The sequence below is a fragment of the Fundulus heteroclitus genome, unplaced genomic scaffold (assembly GCF_011125445.2).
Source record: "Fundulus heteroclitus isolate FHET01 unplaced genomic scaffold, MU-UCD_Fhet_4.1 scaffold_70, whole genome shotgun sequence".
NCBI lineage: Eukaryota > Metazoa > Chordata > Actinopteri > Cyprinodontiformes > Fundulidae > Fundulus > Fundulus heteroclitus.
Window position 1 is genome coordinate 1,260,888 of NW_023397143.1, and position 18,539 is coordinate 1,279,426.

Here is an 18,539-nt window from a genome sequence, read left to right on the forward strand (position 1 = left end):
TGTTGCTCAGTATCTCTCAGCACTTCGGTGCCTTTGTTTCTCCTCGACAGCAACAGAACCCCCGCAGAGAGACGCTGAACAAGCGCTCTTGTCCACTGACTTCAACTGAGCTGAGCTGTCTGGGACTGTCGTTGCGAAGATGGTGAGTACGAATTCAACCTTGACCAAACATGTCTTTTTTTTCTCTGGTGGAGCTTGGTATGTTTTGATAAGGGGTCATTTGACATTTAAGACTTTATTAGTCATGGTCCAAATGAGTTGGACCTTAGTTAACTTTTTTTTTTTTTTTTAAAAACCACAAATACAACTACAGTGAAAAGGGGTTTCCTTTTGAATATATATCCTTGGCATCAACATATTTGGGACTACAGATTATCCCAATTTAAATTAGCATTTGATACTTTTGTACGTAAAAGGAGAATAGCTTTCAGTTGAAGCTAAAGGTTTGAGATTTTTGTCTGCTTGGTAACCCTTTGACCTGCAGTTTTCTTGACTATGTAAAAAAAGAAAAGACCACTACAGATTGTTTTTCAAGAGATCAGTGGTCCTTTTTACCGGAACATTTACCGAAAGAGCATTTTTTATTTGTGTCATCAGAGAACGAAGACATGTAAAATCCATATAGTATTCCAAAGTCTTCTCAGCTTCTATAAGTGACTGGGTTATTAGTAGTTCCTAAAATGTAATTTTTCCCACACAGACCATCTAATTGGATTATCATGGTATGTCCTATAGGAGTGCTGCAGTGCAATCCTCTCCTTGCACTCCCACAATATATTTTTATTTTTACTAAAGAAATTTATAGTAGGTTTCACAAAACACCGTTTAAAAAAAAAAAGTGTTTTCAGTGTAGATTAACTTCGACCAGATGTGACAAGGCAGTACATTGTAGTTTTCACGCAGGGCTTAATATAAATTGGCCCAGATGCCCAAAAAAGTATTACAAACGGAATCTTGAATCAAATGCCGTCTTTGGCATCATTAGCTAGCCATGATGTTGTGCAAAATCCTCCCACAATCCTCCATCCTTAATTGAGTTAAAATCAGAAAAAGCTATTTAAAAAACACTAGAAGGGGGCAAGCGACAACCAACTACTCCAAGAGCCTGTGCCATTTTGCCAATGTCAAAAACCAAGCACAACTATACCAGTATGCCAGTCTAATCGACACACATATATCTATAATCAATGCAGTGATGCATGTAATATTCTTTTAGTTGCTGTGGACTGTCGCTGTGCACAATGGGCGGGGTTTCCAGGATGTCACAAAACTCTCAGGTTTCTTACAAAATTGCAACTGCAGCTTACACATTTTTAGAGAAGCGGCATGTGCAACAGTTTAGCACGGAATACATTAAGAAATTTATAGATGTCTGTGGTGAAGAAACAGAAGTATTGAGGGGACACTTTCCTCTTTTTTTTCGCCCCTCCCCTTTTTTTTTTAATAATCAGCCATGTTTCATGCCTGTTCTAAAGACGCTTTAATAAGCCAGCACTGAGAGATGTTACTGGCAGAGACTGAAAGAGAAGTAATGTTGACCCTGAAACTTGAGATGCACACACCCAATTATTTATGGGTGACAGGCGGGCACAAAATACAGAATTACAGATAATTATGAAGCAAAACTCAAAGTCACAGACAAAACTTCCGTTTTTATTTAAAACATGAAAAACAAGAGTTAGTCCTGATATTATAATATTTATATTATTACAGTTGTGTTTGTTATTATTTTGTTATTTACATTTCAAGGGTTTTTAAGTACAGACTATGTTAACATATCACCATTTACTTCTTAGTAGATTAAAGGAGATAGCTACAAGTTTATCTCCTCCCGGCCAGTAGGTGTTGCACACACGCTTGCCCGCTCTTGTTCCATCTTTCAGACGGCAGTACTGTTTGCCAGCCGGTTGCCAGGTCCATTTAGCTTACTTTACCGGAAGGAAAGCGACAACCTCCTTGTAGCATTTGAGCCCTGTTGCTTCCGTAAGTCGGCGCCAACCCTCAAAAGCTTGACCGATGTTCACCCTCGTTTGCTTCTTTGTTGGTCCGCTTGAATCTGAGAAATGTAACGCGGAGAAGAAGTCATTTCTCAACGCTATCACAAAACTATTAAGATCTGGCAACGCCCAAGCTCTGTCTCACGTGACTTTAACCTTCTATTCTTATTGGTGCAGAATCCTTTCCTGACAACATTGGCATCATAACCAGAAGTAAATACTTATGTATTTTGGATTCATCGAAATTTGTGAAACAATCATTTATAAACTTTACATTTATTTTTCTGTACCTTGTATATAAGTGGGTTTAAAAGGCCGAAATTCGCTGGTGAATTAGTCAGGCTATCTGCTCAGGTAGCACACCAAAAGCTGCTTAAGCAACATGCTGCTTGTAGATTGCCGACAGTAGCGTGAAAACATTATCTTTAGTTTCCTCTCTGGCTCTCCATATTGTTTGCAATCAGAAACATTCCAGAAAAGCTGAGTAAATTATTTTTGAAAGCAAGGGGATAGGGGTAGTTAACTTCTCTTAGCCAATTGAATGGCAGTGAGCAGAAACATGTGGGGAAGGGGGAGCTCTTTGCTGATGTGTGCTTTATAGAGCCAAAGACAAATCTTGTCATTTTCTGAGGCATCTCATTAGAAGGACTATAGAAGGAAGTGTATGGTGGAAAATTAGAGCAGTTTTGCACATGTGGCTTTTAAATCCTTAGCCTCCTTGATACGGGTAACCAGCCCCTGCCTCGTAGCAAGACAACAGCAACATGGATCACTTGAAACTTGAATGTTTTATGATGGCTGTCTAACCCTCTAGCACTAAACCAGAGTCATAATCTAAGATGAAATGGAGCTGGCTGACAACCATGTACCACGTTAACAGGATAACAAAATCCTCCTTGTAACCTGTAGTTACGGTTTCAAATCTATAGTAGGCTACAATTTTATCCAGATTTACAGGAGCAGAGAAACAGTAGAAGATCAAGAAGTGTATGAATAATTTAGGCTGGCAGAAAGATATTTTGTTTTAATAATTAGTCTATAATACTGTTTTGATATTTGTGATTACCTATTATCACGATTTCTGGACACTAGTGGTCTTTACCTGACAGTAAACTGATAGTAAATGGTGTATATAGAGAAGGGTTGCAGCCTCTGGACATGGCTCGATTGCTCTACCTACACCTGCATCACTGCGGCACCCAAAATGGATAATTTTATGTATGTAAAAAAAACAACAACTTTAATTCAATCATTGTTTGAGTTTATCTTAGTTTATATTAAAAAATATTTTTTTTTTTTGGTGGTGGGGGGGGGGGGGGCGTGAGAACCTTGTCGAAGTTAAAATACTATTCCTTTAGGTCAAACACAACACCTGTGAGAGCATGTCTGTTTTTCCTGAAAAAGGGTTGGTTAAAGAGAACCCTCACAGACAGTAATATTTATGCATAGATTTTAGATGTAAATCTCCAGTATTCCACCTGATGTTAACAATGCTCTGACCTTCCATCAAGCCTGACGGTGTACACTGTGCAGCTTTCCGTGTTTTTCGTTGCGCTACAGCTGGATTAAAAGCAATTCTGTGTCCCCGTTCTCTTATCTCTACTTCCTGGTTCGGTGACTCTGGCTCCAGTCAAACAAGCCTCATTAAAATAGGTGCGGCCTCTGCTGCTACTGCTCGGTCTATTTAAAAATTACGCAGGCACAGCCATGCAACTGATCCTGGAGCTGTCAACTTTTAATCCTAGTTTGCATACACCCTATAGGGTGGCCGTTCTCTGTCTGCACTCTGTTGGACATACATAGGACAAACTGACAGTTTGTGTCATTCTAGTGCACCTGAAAAATAACCGCTTTTTTTTTTTTTTTAACCAAAAGACGATAATGGCCCCTTCTTCAGGATTATGTTCACTGTAAAGACAGAAAAAAAGCATTTTAGGAGCAACAATGCAAGAGTCATCCCGCCAGGGTCTATCTGACCTCATCGCTCAGATCCATCCACGTCTTTTTATAATCTGAAACTGAAAAGACAATTCTGTCTTTCTTTCTTTTCTTCTCTTTTTTTTTTTTTTTTTGCCCATCTACAATAGTTTATAACTAGCTGTGTTCTTAGAGAAGACAGGACAGGAAGTTGGTGCAAACTGTGGTTTGAGAAACCTGCAATGAAGACCTGTTTTAGTCAAGACCAATCGGCCAGCAGTGGCTTGTTCTTCTATCGTCCAAGATGCCTTACAAAAGCATTCATACCCCTTGAAATGCTGTGCATGCTTTGTTACGTTAATTGTTTAATTGTTGTGTGAAAATTTAACTCGCAAGAAACTCAAAGTTTGGCTCCACTTTGTTTTAGTCTGTCACACAAAACCTGTGTAACATACTTTGAAGTTTGTGGTTATGATCTGACAAGTGTGGGAAAGGTTGGGGGGTAAAAATGCTTTTGCAAGACAATGCAAAGTTCAGAATGAAATAATTGCATAACCCTACTTTCGGTGGGGAGGTTTTTAAGCACAAAAGTATAACTTTATTCATCTGCTACTTGCATATTTAAAAAATGACTTTTTTATAGTCACCTTCTACTATTATTTGCTTTATTACTGAACGTGTCACAGTTCCCACATGAAAGAAAACAATGAACTCAAAAGCAAAAAAAAACTTTAGGGAATACTAAATACCTTTTTGTATGTGCAAATTGTATCAAACATTTCTGATCAAAAATAACCTCTGAGATGATGGGACATGCATCACATCTGCAGCACTGGTACTGTGAGCTTGTCACTGTCAATAAAGTTTTTAAAGTCAACATCCTTAAATGTGTGAAATGAGAGAGACATTCACACCCTATTTCAGGCTGCTATACAAGCAGCTGCCTCCTGTGCTTTCTTTCCTCCACTGACATTTGTACATGTTTGAACCACATGTTTAAAGCTGTAGCGTTGAACAAACATCAGGGCCCTGTGCCACAGATCTTTGCGAACATGTTGTGAATCTGGTGTAACAGTAGGAATGCAGAAGAAAGAAACTGCCTGATGGAACAAATAAGAGAAAAAAACCCCACAAAAGCCAATGTTTAAAGTAGTTTATTATGGGATTGGGAGGAAATAGGGCGTGTTTTTTTTTTTTTTTTTTAGTTTTTTTTTTTAGTTTTGCAACTTTCTGTTCCTTTTTGAACTTTAATCTGTCAGTGTGTGTCTGCACATTGTGTTATTCCCTTTTTTCTCTGACCAGCAGTTTTGGTTTCTATTTTTGTCAGTTTTTGTAAATGTTAAAGCAAAGCCAAACTTTAATGCATCTAATGTCAGTTAAAGTCGAATCTAATTATAGTTTAATTTTCAAATGGCCTTGCAGAGGTATTTATACCCCCTGACGTTTTCCACATTTTTTCTACAGTCCCACCACAAACCCTAATGGATCTTATTTGGATTTTATATTGATTTTATAATCTAAGTATTTTGTAATGATAAAGTAGTGCAGAATTGTGAAGTGGGTGGACAGTGAAACATGGCTTTAATTTTTTTTAAATTAAAAATCTGCAAAGTGTGGGATGCACGCAAGTCTCTGTAGTTCATTTGGTTTTTATCGTCTATGCCTTCTAAGGTCAAACCTGTTTTTAAGCATTGTGACCTGAAGAAAGGCTGTTTATGCTTTCAACAGTTACAGAATCGACTATTGCAACGCTCTTTATGTTGGTGTGTTCCAGTCATCCCTTAGTCGGCTCCAACTCACACTCCCAGATGGGAACATATTAAACCTGTATTATTTTCACTGAATTTGGCTTATTTACCTTAGTTTTTGATTTTTTTCTATTTTTACCAGATCCTTGAGGTCAGGTAGTCAACATTTACTCACGTTTCAATGGACAAAGTATGAACGTTGGGGTGACCAAGCTTGTTCTGTGGCCGCACCTCGACTCTGGAATCAGCTTCCACTAGACCTTTGATCTATAGCCCTATTCTGACAGGATTACTTTTACCTAAGGACCACATGCAATTTGTAATAATTGTGTAGATTCACTGTGTTTTTAATGTCGTGCGAATCGGCCACGTCAGAAATTTGTGAAGTCAAAATTCCCCTGCAAATGAACTACTATATATAACTGAACTTGTTCTTTTTAAAATCAGAGCTCAAGATGTTTTTATTCAGGCAAGCTTTTATTACTTAAAAATTTGTCTGAAATTTTGTCTATTTTGTTTGGTCTACGTTCGTTTTTAATATGTTTTTATTTAAGTTTTCCCTTTATTTTCCTGTGTGTTGTTTTATATATTTATTTGTTAAGCACTACGGTCACCAATATTGTGGATGTGAAAAAGGCTGCACAAGTGAATTATTAATTAATTGAGTAATGACAGGTTACGGAACCATTTGTGGCTGCAATTACAGCTGCAACATTTCAGGGACATGTCTGCAGCAGCGTTGCCCATAAAGAAAGAATAGTCAGTTCCTCTTTAGAAAATAGCTCACGCTAAGTCAGACAGGCTGGAGAGCAGCTACAAACTTTAATGTTCAAGTCTTGTTAATTTGATGTGAGTGTTTTTGGCTGTCAGACAACCACTAAAATGTGTAGAATGCATGTACTATTTATATTTTACATGTGAATGACACGGTACATTCCAAACATACCTTGCTCTGATTTCTCATTTTCTTTTTTTCAGGCAAACAAGGCTGATGTGAAAGCTATCATGGCTCGCTTCCAAACAAACGGAGCAAGCATTGACGACTCCACTCCAGTTGGACGTCCCAAACCGGCCTTGCAGCCCACGCTCTCCTCTGGCCCGACCATGCAAAAGAAACCTATTCTGGAGAGCCTCTCAGGCGGTGCGATAAACACCCCCTCAAAGCCACCTTTTCTGAAGAGCACACCATCCACAAGAAGTGACTCAGATGCACATGAACCAAACAAAACTAAGGCTTTGGCAGGCAAGTTTGCCAACTCCCTGGATAGCCCGTCCTCCAGCAAACCTCCGGTTCTAAATAAAATACAAAGGTCACCTATCGCACAGGCTGCTGAAGCTAAAGGACCAACGCAGAACCTTCCTTTTAACAAACCTTCACTCAACCCCACCGTGCCAGAAACCAAGCCTGTGTTTCCGAAGCCCCCTGGAGCGCTTAACTCCAAACCCAGCTGGGTGAAAGAAGACAGTGGAGGAGGCGCTGCACCAAACACAACGCCAACCAAAGCACCCGCCTCGCATCAAAAGCCGCCCAGCAGCGTTCTCAGAATGTGGCAGCAGAACGAAGAACAGGCAGAAACAAAGACGGACACGGTGAACAAGGCGTCGCCTCAACAAAACACCGCTCCGAAGCCCCCAACCAACTTCAAGAATGCTCAGAGTTTGTTCAACAAGGACAAGGACCCATCTGAGCAGGGAGAGAGCGGCGGGGCCAACAAACCGTCCTTCAACGCAGTTAACTCTGCCGCTCCCCCGAAACCTCCAGCCAACAAAAAGCCGAGCCTAAGGAAGCCGAAGGGTCCTGGCCAGACTGACGGCATCGACGGGGACCTTCCTCCAGGCCTAAAACGCAACCCTCTCCCCAACAGTTTAGCTTTGGGTCCCCCTCCTGCTAAACCAAATCGGCCACCCAAAGTAGACCTAGAGAGCATTAAAAGAGCCGCAGAGGCCCCAGATGACGGTAAGTTGGAGTAGAAGGTGATTTTCTTTGTAACCACAGAAACGCTGTTAAGGAAACTACTATTTAGTATCCTTGAGTTCAGGAAGCAATATCTTAGCTCCTGAGGTGTGAGGCCATACTTTGATGATCCTTGTCAAGATAAGAAAACTTTATTTAGATGCAGAGGAACGTTTCAGTCCTTACTTTTTGCTTCCATCCTCTAAGTAGCCTGTTAAATCTCAACTACTTACCTTATTGAGGTGATTTCCTAACCCGGCCAGCCAGATTGATAATGTGTAGCACTCCACGTTCTGCGCATTATCAATCTGGGACTGCTCCCATTGAATCTGTTTGGGGAAGCGACACCCAGTGCCCGCCTACCAAAGGATGGTTTTAGCCAATCACGGCATCAAACTAAAAACGTAAGGAGCAGACATCACGAGAAGCCACAAGATGTTTACCTGGTCCATGCACTTCTTGCTGTTCTTCTATCAAATATGAAATTGTGGATTCTGACAAAGCAGATGTGATAGCAGCAGCTACGCATGCGTTAAAGTCTAATTTGGTGATAAATGATGTACAGAAAATACTGTTTGTAGTGAGAAACCATTCGATATTTTTGAGTTTTATTTGTTTATTTATTTACCCCCGAATAAAAGCTGTACTCTCCAACTACGTAATTTAAACACAAAGACTGTGCACAAAAAAAACAATCCAACCATCTGTCTATTGACTAAAGCCACTTAAAGTTGCATAGCTTAATTTTGGCTTACATGAAAAAACAAACAAAAAAAAACACACACGTGTACGGGGTAGTACATGTAAACTCCAGAAAAGCTCCAGGCCAGGGTTCAAACTCATAACCTGCCTGCTGCAAGGCAGCCACAACAAGTAACCAGATTTCACCCCGAAAATGAAATAGGAAAAACACTCTGACTGTCAGTACTAACAGAAATACTTCCAAAATGCTGAATTTTTGTTTATTTTTTTGGAGCATTTACACATTCCGTCCACACTTAAACAGAATATTTGATAAAAAGAAACCTAGATCTGTTTCTAATGATGAAAACAATCATCATTAGCCTTAGACAGAGACACATGGCAAGTCCCACGGATGATAATCCTTTAATGTTTTCTCTGGGGCAAGATATTTTTGGTATTTGTCAAAGAATTTTGCTATTTCATGAACATTCATGAATTTGGCTATGTCATGGAGCGTTCACATCGAATAAGGCGGTCTGAGCGGGGGATTTACATAAAGTTTAAATTTACCAAGTGGTAACAGGAAGAAAAAGTACGTGTTGAAGGTTTGCATGCCTCGCAACTGGAAAGATGTGAAGGTCTCAAAGACATTTCCCGTATAGCACAAGACGTATGAAGCTGTTTTGTGAAGTTTTTTTTTTTTTTTTTTCACGGCAGAAATGCAAACAGTTATTGCTTCACAGGTCCGTGTGGCTTTAGTGCAATTCGTAAATAAGTCTGCAGGGAAGTTAAGTTTAGATTAACATGAAGGCAATGCCAAAACATCAATGTTGTAGACAACTTATTCTAGCTATAGTGATCTTTTATCTACCGATGTCTTAATACAGAACCTTATTTTAGACTTGTCAGAGTTTGTCTAAAACCTGCTCGTGTTTTATAAATGCTGCTGTGTTCAAAAGCTTCAGATAACAGGCTGAAGTTCGACAAACGCACTTGGTTCCTCAATTTGACCCAGCCAAGTTCCCCATCCAGTTTCTCCTTTCTCCTCCCCCCTCGTTAACAGCTGAGCGGGTTTCGCCACATGAGGAAGTAAGTTCCAGAAAACAGGGATCGTTTCATGCCAAACTCTCTTTTTGACTGCAAACCCCATTTTAATTTATTTTGAGGCAAACTTTGCCAGAAAGGCTGAGTCACATAATCATGAAATGACAGATTAATAAAAACTTAGTTATACACCCTGTAGTTACAGCAGAAGTGTTTATATATTTGCTCTTCTGCACAGTTGTTAAACTGCGGCTGTAAAAGGAACTAAAGTATCTGTAATATCTCTCACTGCACTTGGCATTTACACGCTGTAATCAAAATATGTATGTTAATAAGATGCTAGGCCATCAAGCATTTTCTTAAAAGTAGCTAAAATGTTTACTATTCCTGCTTCTTAAATGTAGGTTAATTATCTTTTTCTTTTTTTTATTGCATATGTATATTTTTATTTGACAAACCCTTTAACAAAACTTTAACTTAGATGTTTTATTGAGTATTTGTGTATTTTTCTATACAATTTTAGAAAATGATATAGGAAACTTTGTCAAGTTTCCTTATCAGTATGAATAACAAAGTTGTCTAACCCTAGGGCTGGACGATATATTAAAAAAGCATATCGATAAAATAGAAATTATATTGATCGATATCGATGATTATTAACAAATTCAAAACATGTATTTTAAGTGTGGCCCTGGCCATTTTATGCTGTTACTTAGTGAGCTATTTTTAGATACAGAACACTGAATTCAAACTCAATCCTTTATTCAACCAACTTTTTATCAAAACTGCAAGAATTTAAAAAAATAAAAAATAACTCTTTGAAGTGAACATTTTGAATATGTAATATTAATCTACATGGCTGGAATGCAAAACGAAGGAAAACTGTTTTTCTATTGAACTTTTTATAAACCCTTTTTTTCTATCATCGATACACGTCTATCGATCGCTGTATATTGTTATTGAATTATCGTCCTGCCCTATCTAAACCTGATGGATTCTCATGTGTTTGTGAATGCAAAAATAATGTGAGAATTCATCTTGCAGGCAAGGTTAAAAGGAGAGCTCTGACTAACTTTTAGTGAGTTGATTATATCGCTGTGTCTTCTGTTTCTGTTAGGTCCTGGTTTTAAGAAACCAACCATCCCAACTCCTTTGGCACCTAACCTTAGTAGCCAGACCAACCATGTACAACAGACTCAGCCCCCTCCGACGTTACCGCCAGTTCTGCCTGCAAGACATGTGACTGTGTAAGTCCAGAAAAAAAAAAAAAAAAAAGAAAACATGTTGGTGATTGAGATGCAAACTGTACTTATACAGTTTACGATCTGGGTTTGTGTACAGCGAGCAGCAACTAAATTCTAACTGTGCTTCCTAGGAACCAGGCAGACGATGCACCTCCTCCTCCCCCTCCTGTGTTCAGTAAGTTAAATAATGGATAACTTAATTATGATCATTTGAACTGTTATAATTACATGTGAAAGCAGATCTACCACAAACATATGATCCTGAACCTCATCCCTCATCCAGCTGGTGATTTTACATAATGATACATGTTCCTGTTACTTCCTTTTAATTGATGTATTGACGAAACAGATGATAAAATGTTGCTGCAGCAGTCCAAAGACACTTATTTTCATTGTCAAAGTAGTTTGTCAAAAGATTCAATTTCCGGTATTGTTGTTTCTGTTTCACAGGCCACCCCAGTCAAAGGGCAAAGGTGAGACATTATTATTATTTTGTTTGTTTATACAAGTAGACCTCAATAGATTAAAAATGTTCATTTATTCCAGTAATTCAGTTTGACTAGTGAAACTCCTATTAAATGGATTCATTGCACTTGTATTCATTAATTTCTGGTCATTTTGATGATTAGGGGTTACAGATAACGATCATCTAAAATTGAGTTTCCCAGAACCAAAAAGAAAAGGATTTGAAATACAGAAGTATCAGCCTATCGACAAGTATGTCCATGTACTATACAGTTTACTATACACTTTATGCAACCAATACTTGGCTGGGGCTACTTTTGCACAAATTACCACATCCATGCAGCGTGGCATGGAGGCAATCAGCCGAGGTGTTAAGTAACCTCAAGTTGCTTTAACAGTGGTATCTAAGATCCAGCCATATTCCGTATGGCTGGATCTTTTGCTTCCTTTTCTTCTTGACAATACCCCATAGATTATCTATAGGGTTAAGGTCAGATGAGTTTGTTGACCAATCCATGGTCGTTAAAGCAGGTGATGGTACTGTTGGCATTGTGGACAGCCACCAAGTCATCCTGGAAAACTAAGTCAGTATTTTCATTAAGCTAGTTAGCAGTGGGAAGGATGCAGTGGTCTGGCTGCCTGGTAGACAGCTGCGCTGACTTTGGACTTGATAAAGCACAGTAGACCAACACCAAAAGATAACAGGAATCCCCAAATGATCACTGTTAACTGTGGATTGGATTCTGTGGGTCTCCATTACTCATTTTGGGCTCTGGGACCTTGATCCAACACAAATGGAGTGTTGATTCTGGACCACTGAGCAACTGTGCAGTCCTTTCTCTCCATGGTCCATGTAATACGTCCCTGGTGCAGGAGTGGCTTGACTTAAGCTACCGTACAATTTTAGACAACCTTGCTGATACATCTTCATGTGGTGGCTCTGGAAGCACAGACTCTTGGTACACTTTGTAAAGCTCCCTAAAACTCTTGAATGGGATTTACTAGTTTCAGGTATCCTAATTCATCCACCTCAATCTGGTATTCTTTTTCCTTCGTCTCAACTTTCCATTAATATGCTTGGACTCAGAACAATGAATTATTGGGTTCTTTAGCAATGACCTTTTGCTGCTTAAACTAGTTAAAAATCTAGCTATCCGTGTTTCTGGTCCACCTTTTTCCAACTCACTTTTTCTTTCTTTCATTATTGCCCTTGGATACAGAACTCTGTAAATAGCCGGCGTGGCCCCCCAGTGGTGGAAAGTGGCAGTGACTCCTAGATGCCTTTCTTAACCATGATTTTATTTTCCTTGAAAAAACATTTGTGAACATTTGCTATCCATTTTTAAAAATGTGATATAGTAATTGTATTTTCTGAGAATATTATTTTTTTCTATCCATAGTAACCAAAATAAATAGAAATGAAAACTTGACACGTGCAATTACTCTAACAGAAGTGAAGTCTCAGTTTTTGAATTGAATTAATGAAATCCATTCTGTGATCATATCCTAATTTATTGAGATGTTCTTGAAGACATTTAAATAATAACACATTTTTGGACAAAGGTCTTTTGTTGCATTTTTGGAACAATAAACAAAGCAAAATACAGAAAAATGTGTATATATATATATATATATATATATATATATATATATATATATATATATATATATATATATATATATATATATATATATATATACATATTTATTTGTGTGTGTGATGTGTCTAAAATGATTGGCTTTAAAGAATAAGTGCCACTAAGGAAATTTTAGGTAAGACATTTTATTTCTCCATGTCTTCTGTCCAGCTGGAGGATGATCCTGATCCGGATGATGATGAAGAAATGTATGAAGATCTGGATGACCGATGGTGAGCAAATGATAGAAGAGAACCACGTGGCTGTTGATCTTTTAAGCTAATTTGCATCTATAATCAACATGTTGTGTTTTATTATACATTAAATAGTTGGCCTTTCATTCAGCTGGGCTGGCTGTAACCAGTTTAAAGTGTAACGGTGCTGGAATCAGTTCCCTGCAATTATTTCAGTAATTGACTAAATTTCTAAAAACTTATGTTATGTTATGGAGAATAACAACTACCTTGTAGTGACTCTGCAACATTTCAATCCTTTAATCTTATTGTATGTTAAGTTTGAAAATAAGTTATAAAGAAGTTCATACATCGCAAATGGAAAATTTTTTCTCCATTGTTTTCTGTGCTTTGACAACTTCCTCATGTTTGTGGTCTCTAAAGGGAAGATAAGATCCAAGAGAAGAAGAAAGATGATAAAGAGGAGAAAAGGCGACAGGAGGCGGCCAAGAAGGAGCAGAAGGAGCGTGAAAAGAAAGAACAAGAAGCCAGGAAGAAGTTTAAAGTGAGTAAACATGACAAAGCCTGTTCAAAGGTAGAAAGAACACATTTCTATGTCACTGGAAAAGTTTCAGCTGACAGCTACCTCGCGTTTGTCTGTGTTTCTTAGTTGTCCGGATCCCTGGAAGTCATTCAGAGAGGCAAAGCTCTGAGTGATTGCAAAGGCGGCAAGATGGAGCTGGCTCTGAAGCAGGGAGAACAACTGGATATTGTCCGTGTTCAGGGCAACCCAGAGGGGAAGTGGCTGGCAAGGACAGCGGATGGATCAAGTAAGGTTGCAAACTGACACAGATAACTGTTTTACTAAGTGTAAATTGGATAAATATACACCAATTTTCCCATCATTTCCCCCTTTGCTGTGTTTGGGCTTTTAGCACATGATATGTTTATATGTCACGTCAACCCGAAGCTGGACTTAAACCCAGGAACCCAAAAATGACCCATGTTTCGTTGATCTTATGCAGTTGGTTATGTCAAGACAACCTCGGTGGAGATCGACTTTAACTCCTTGAAGAATCGTCCTTCTCAGCCAGCATATGAACCGGAAATCTATGACGACATTGACGTGGTCCCAGACATTGGGTAAGACGAATGTTGAATCATGTTTTTGAACTTTTCATCGTTCTCTCCTTTTTTAATTACATGTGAAACAGCGAACCTCTATACCAGGAATGCTTCTTCACTTGAGTTTAATTTAGACGAGTTAATTTCTTTCTTTCTTTTCCCCACCCAGTTAGACTTTGCCAATGTTAATGGCACAAAATATGATAAGCATATGATTTTTCTACATTTATGATATTATTTATATTGTTATTGTATTTCTTTTATGTTTGGGATTTAAAAAAATGTTTTGTTTTTTTTCAAAGATTGCAAATTTTTTACCAGCTAAATCATGACAAAAAGCTATTATTAAGTTAGTGTTGCTCTTTGAAAACGCAATTTTCAAATTGTTTGCTCTGATTAAGTCCCTTAATTAGTTAATAATCAAACTCTACTGTCCAGCAGACCGATTTAACCAGATGAAAAGCCAAAACATCTGTAGAATTAAAGTTAACCACATAGGCATTTTATGTTTATTTGTGATATCTTTCTCTTTCTGCAGTGGTGTCAAAGGACCAGCAGGTAAAATCCTACAATACTTTTTAATATATGTTTCCTTTTTATACTAAATTACATGTTTTTCCACCTAATATGAGGTTCTTTTACTGCTATGAATCACTGTGGTTAATTTTGCTTCCTTTCTGGTAGTCGTCCTACCCCCACCACCAGGAGAGGAGGGAGAAATATATGACGACGTAGTTGATCCAAACCTGGAAGTTAGGTGGGATTTCCTTTAGTAATTTGAGAAAGTGTTTACATCATAACATTTCTGAATTTCTTCCATAAACAGCGAGCACTGAACAGAAAGATGACACCCAGGAAAGTGATAAAACTAAACCAGAAAAGGAAATTCCAATCTTTTTTTTTTTTTCCGTTCTTGGGTGGATTTGCAGTTCTCTTGAAAACCAGCCCTCACCGGCGAGGAGCCGCAGCATCCTGCGGATATTTGACCGAAACAGACGCGCTCCCAGCTCTAAAGTGTAAAATGCGCTCCGTAGTAAGACCGCTCACAGACTATCTGCCCCGCCTGTCGTTAATCCGTAACAATTCAGCCATAACCGGCGGCCTAAAAGCTCCCGACAAATAACTTTGAATCTTAACACGCCTTCTCAGATCAACATCAAATCAACCACTTCACTTTGGTCCGGATGAGACTGAACGGTTTTAACTCGGAGTTTGATTGTGGCCCTTTTAACCCATGGAATCTAACAGTGATGTTTAGGTGTGCATGATTTATCATCTGTGATTTTGGTGATCGCCGTGAATAATTTGCATGCAGTTGATTACGACAGCATGGCCTACTGAGGCATTAACAGCTTTAACATGAGCACTAACCAACCACGTTGCAATGTACATGTAAGACGCTTAATTTTGGCTCCTTTAAGACAAACGTAGGATGGAGATACTGGTGGCATGTCAATCATTTTAACCATATGATTTCTGTTGAGCCAGACTACCTGCGCCAGACCAGTTTGCTGCAGCTGGGAATTCAGGTGATGCTCAGTTCATTAGTTTCACTTCATTCTCACAGATCGGTATTATGTCTGATTATTAACTATCTTGCTTGTTGATAGGTGATTATGTTTGAGTAGACTTTTTTAATTATTAACATGAGAAGTGTCTGCCGATCTACACTACTGAATTTGACTAATAGCTACTTCCTACATTCAGATTTGAATCTACCTTCATTCTATTTTATTCAAACTGGAAAACTAATTTTTGCTGTATGTCAACTATATTTTACTTTTAATTTTTACTTGTGCTACACAGATCGGCCCGGAGCACCAATTGATGAGGAGATTTACGACGATGTTGACTCTGCACCTCCCCCTCCCCCCATCAGCAGGTAAAACCACATCCGTTTTTGATGACAAAATAGTTTTTAGCTATTTCTCCAGCAGGTTCGAGCTAGATTTTAACTTCCAGACATTCATGACTTATCCTCCTCCTTGTACCCGTTTACCTGTTCAGCCTCCCAGGCATGAAAGGCAAGGGCAAAGCAGAAGACATGGACCCAAAGAAGCAGAAAAAGTTTGAGAAGGAGGAGAAGGAATTCAGGAAAAAGTTTAAAGTCAGTTGCTCATTTAATCACTGTTTTTGTCACATTAAAATACTTTGTTACGGAGCTAATAACGCTGATTTTATGTTCCGTTTCAGTATGAAGGGGAGATAAAAGTGCTGTACCAAGTGACCATCATCTCTCCACTCAATAATAAAAAGTGGGGCGGGAAAGATCTGCCAGTGAAAGCCGGAGAGAAACTGGACGTCATATGCAAAAGTCAGGATGACAAACTGCTCTGTCGGAGCGACGAGGGAAAGTGTGAGTATTTACCCACAATGCCGGTGAAAGTCATACATACACGCTAGTTAATATTTGGTTAAATCTATCTTAGACCTTGAACTTTGTCTGAATAGTCGTTTTCATTTAAGTTGGTTGGTTCCCCTGACACGGACCTGGCTTGCAAACGTAGTCCACAAATTTTCTGCATAATTTAGGTCAGGGCTTTTCAAATGCTCATGTCGCCTTGCTTCATCTACTCCAAAACCAGCTTGATTTCTGTTTGGGATCATTGGCTTGTTGAAACCCGTAATTATGTCCAGGTGTCAAGCTGTTGATTCAAGAGAATGGTTAAGAATTTGGTGGTAGTTATTTACATGGCTCTATACACCAGTACCACTGGCAGCAAAATCCCCCATCAGCATAAAACTGACAGTTCATGCAATGTTAAGTTAAAAAACTCTCCCCTTGATTCTTCTGAACGTACTTCTTGCCATGGTGACCAGATAACTAGATTTTTGTCTCATCAAGCCCCAAAAACTTTCTCCAGATGGCATTTTGGCTGTTCATAAAGGTAACTGGAAATTTTAGTTGATCTTAATTTTTTTTAAAAAAAAATTTTATTTTGTAGTAGGGGCTTCTTTTACGGTGACGTAAAACTGGCTTTACTGAGGACAGTGGCAGTGGAGATGGCAGCCTCAGAGGCTCCCTGGGTTGTTGTTGACCATCCTAACTTATTTGCTTTTATCTGGGGGGGACATCTTGGGGTGGAAAGAAAAATGTCCTTCCTTTTGTTGATTATTCATTTTCTTTGTTGTCTTTATAATATTTGCACAACTGTCTCTAAACGTGTCTAAACTCTGAAATCTCCATTTTACAGTTGGTCATGTTTCAACCAGCCTTATAGTGGAGTAAGTACTGCAAATATTCACATGCATACCAACAATGAGACGGCTAACTTAAACCACCCGCGTTAATCAATTTGTTTTACCCACAGTGATGGGGAAATATATGACGACATTGGAGGAGACGGTATGTAAAATCATTCCTGATCAATTTATTAGCTTTCTACTAAGACATTTAATTATGTGAAATTATATTCATTTTTTTTTCTCCTGGTTTCAGACTGCATCTATGATAATGACTGAGAACCATCCTGCATTGGCCTGAATACCCTGAGAATGTTCACTTTTAATTGTGTTATTTATTATGTTCATTGATGGTACCTTTTGGGAAAATGCTGTAAGTTAGCTGCCTTATCATTTAGTCCTCCTATTCTAATTTATCAATTTTGTTAAAGATAGTAGTCATGTGAGATCCATATATGGGAAGAAGGGCAATCTTGAAGTCATTTGAACAATCCAATGTTTTTTTTTTGTTTGTTTTTTTTGTTTTTTTTGCATCTTAAAATAAACAAGGATAAACGCAGAAGTGAAGTGAAGTACAAAACATTAGTTGGATCAACAGTATTTAATTATTATTACTTTTTTATTGTGTTTTTTTTACTTTAGCTGTCATCTGAAACGCTACACCACTTATTTTAAACCTTTACTTTCATAGTTTTGCTTTATTATAGAAACAGAAACAGTATACAAGAAAAATATCAAGCGTTTCTTGCTTCATTCTTTTTACTTCTTTTTTTGTCAGTAAATTTATATATTATTTGTGCATTTTGTTGCTACTCATATACCTACCTGTAAATGCATTATATGCTCTATAAAATTTCATGTTTTTGGTGCCAAATAGGCTTTGATGTCCTGTACATATGACGAAGCGCACATTTAAAAAATATATATTCTCACACTTTGGGTTTGTCCAAATGTAAGCACGATGAAATGTTGTAATTGATAGCACATTGGTTGCCAAATAAAATAAACCCTTGGGTTAGACTGTTATCCATGAATATGGCGATGACTCCCTGGGAAGATTAAGAACGAAGTCCTTCAAAAATTGTGATGGCTTTCATGGGAGTCGTTTTATCTTCAGAGGAACTTTAACTCCATCTAGTGGCAGACATACAGAACTACAAGCTTCAACTTTCTGATTCTCTTTGTTTGTGTCTGTGTTGTGACGTCTCCTGTTCAATTCTGGTTGCACAGAGTATCTACTAACTTAGACACTTTATTCAGGTAATAAAGTGAAACATGCAGCACAGTTTCAATAAGTTGATGTCCTTGCAGACATGGAATAAAATAATTATGTTTAGAATAAAGGAGAATTTGTGTCTCTTGACTGCA

General features: G+C 38.3%; 1 protein-coding gene across 2 annotated transcripts; it reads left to right on the forward strand.

Moving 5' to 3' along the window:
* On the forward strand, nt 1–18,539 carry fybb (FYN binding protein b). Of its 2 annotated transcripts, XM_012876424.3 has the most exons (19): nt 1–142; nt 6,641–7,619; nt 10,462–10,591; nt 10,720–10,763; nt 11,039–11,061; nt 12,862–12,923; nt 13,308–13,428; nt 13,534–13,693; nt 13,889–14,006; nt 14,527–14,546; nt 14,673–14,745; nt 14,918–15,004; nt 15,477–15,517; nt 15,795–15,870; nt 15,996–16,095; nt 16,182–16,344; nt 17,183–17,213; nt 17,300–17,334; nt 17,428–18,539. In XM_012876424.3, exons 1-19 carry the CDS (start codon nt 140–142, stop codon nt 17,448–17,450), a joined length of 2,289 nt encoding a protein of 762 aa, XP_012731878.2. In that variant the 5' UTR covers nt 1–139; the 3' UTR covers nt 17,451–18,539. The 2 variants fall into 2 exon arrangements, with proteins under 2 accessions (XP_012731878.2, XP_012731881.2); XM_012876427.3 differs by lacking the exon at nt 14,918–15,004.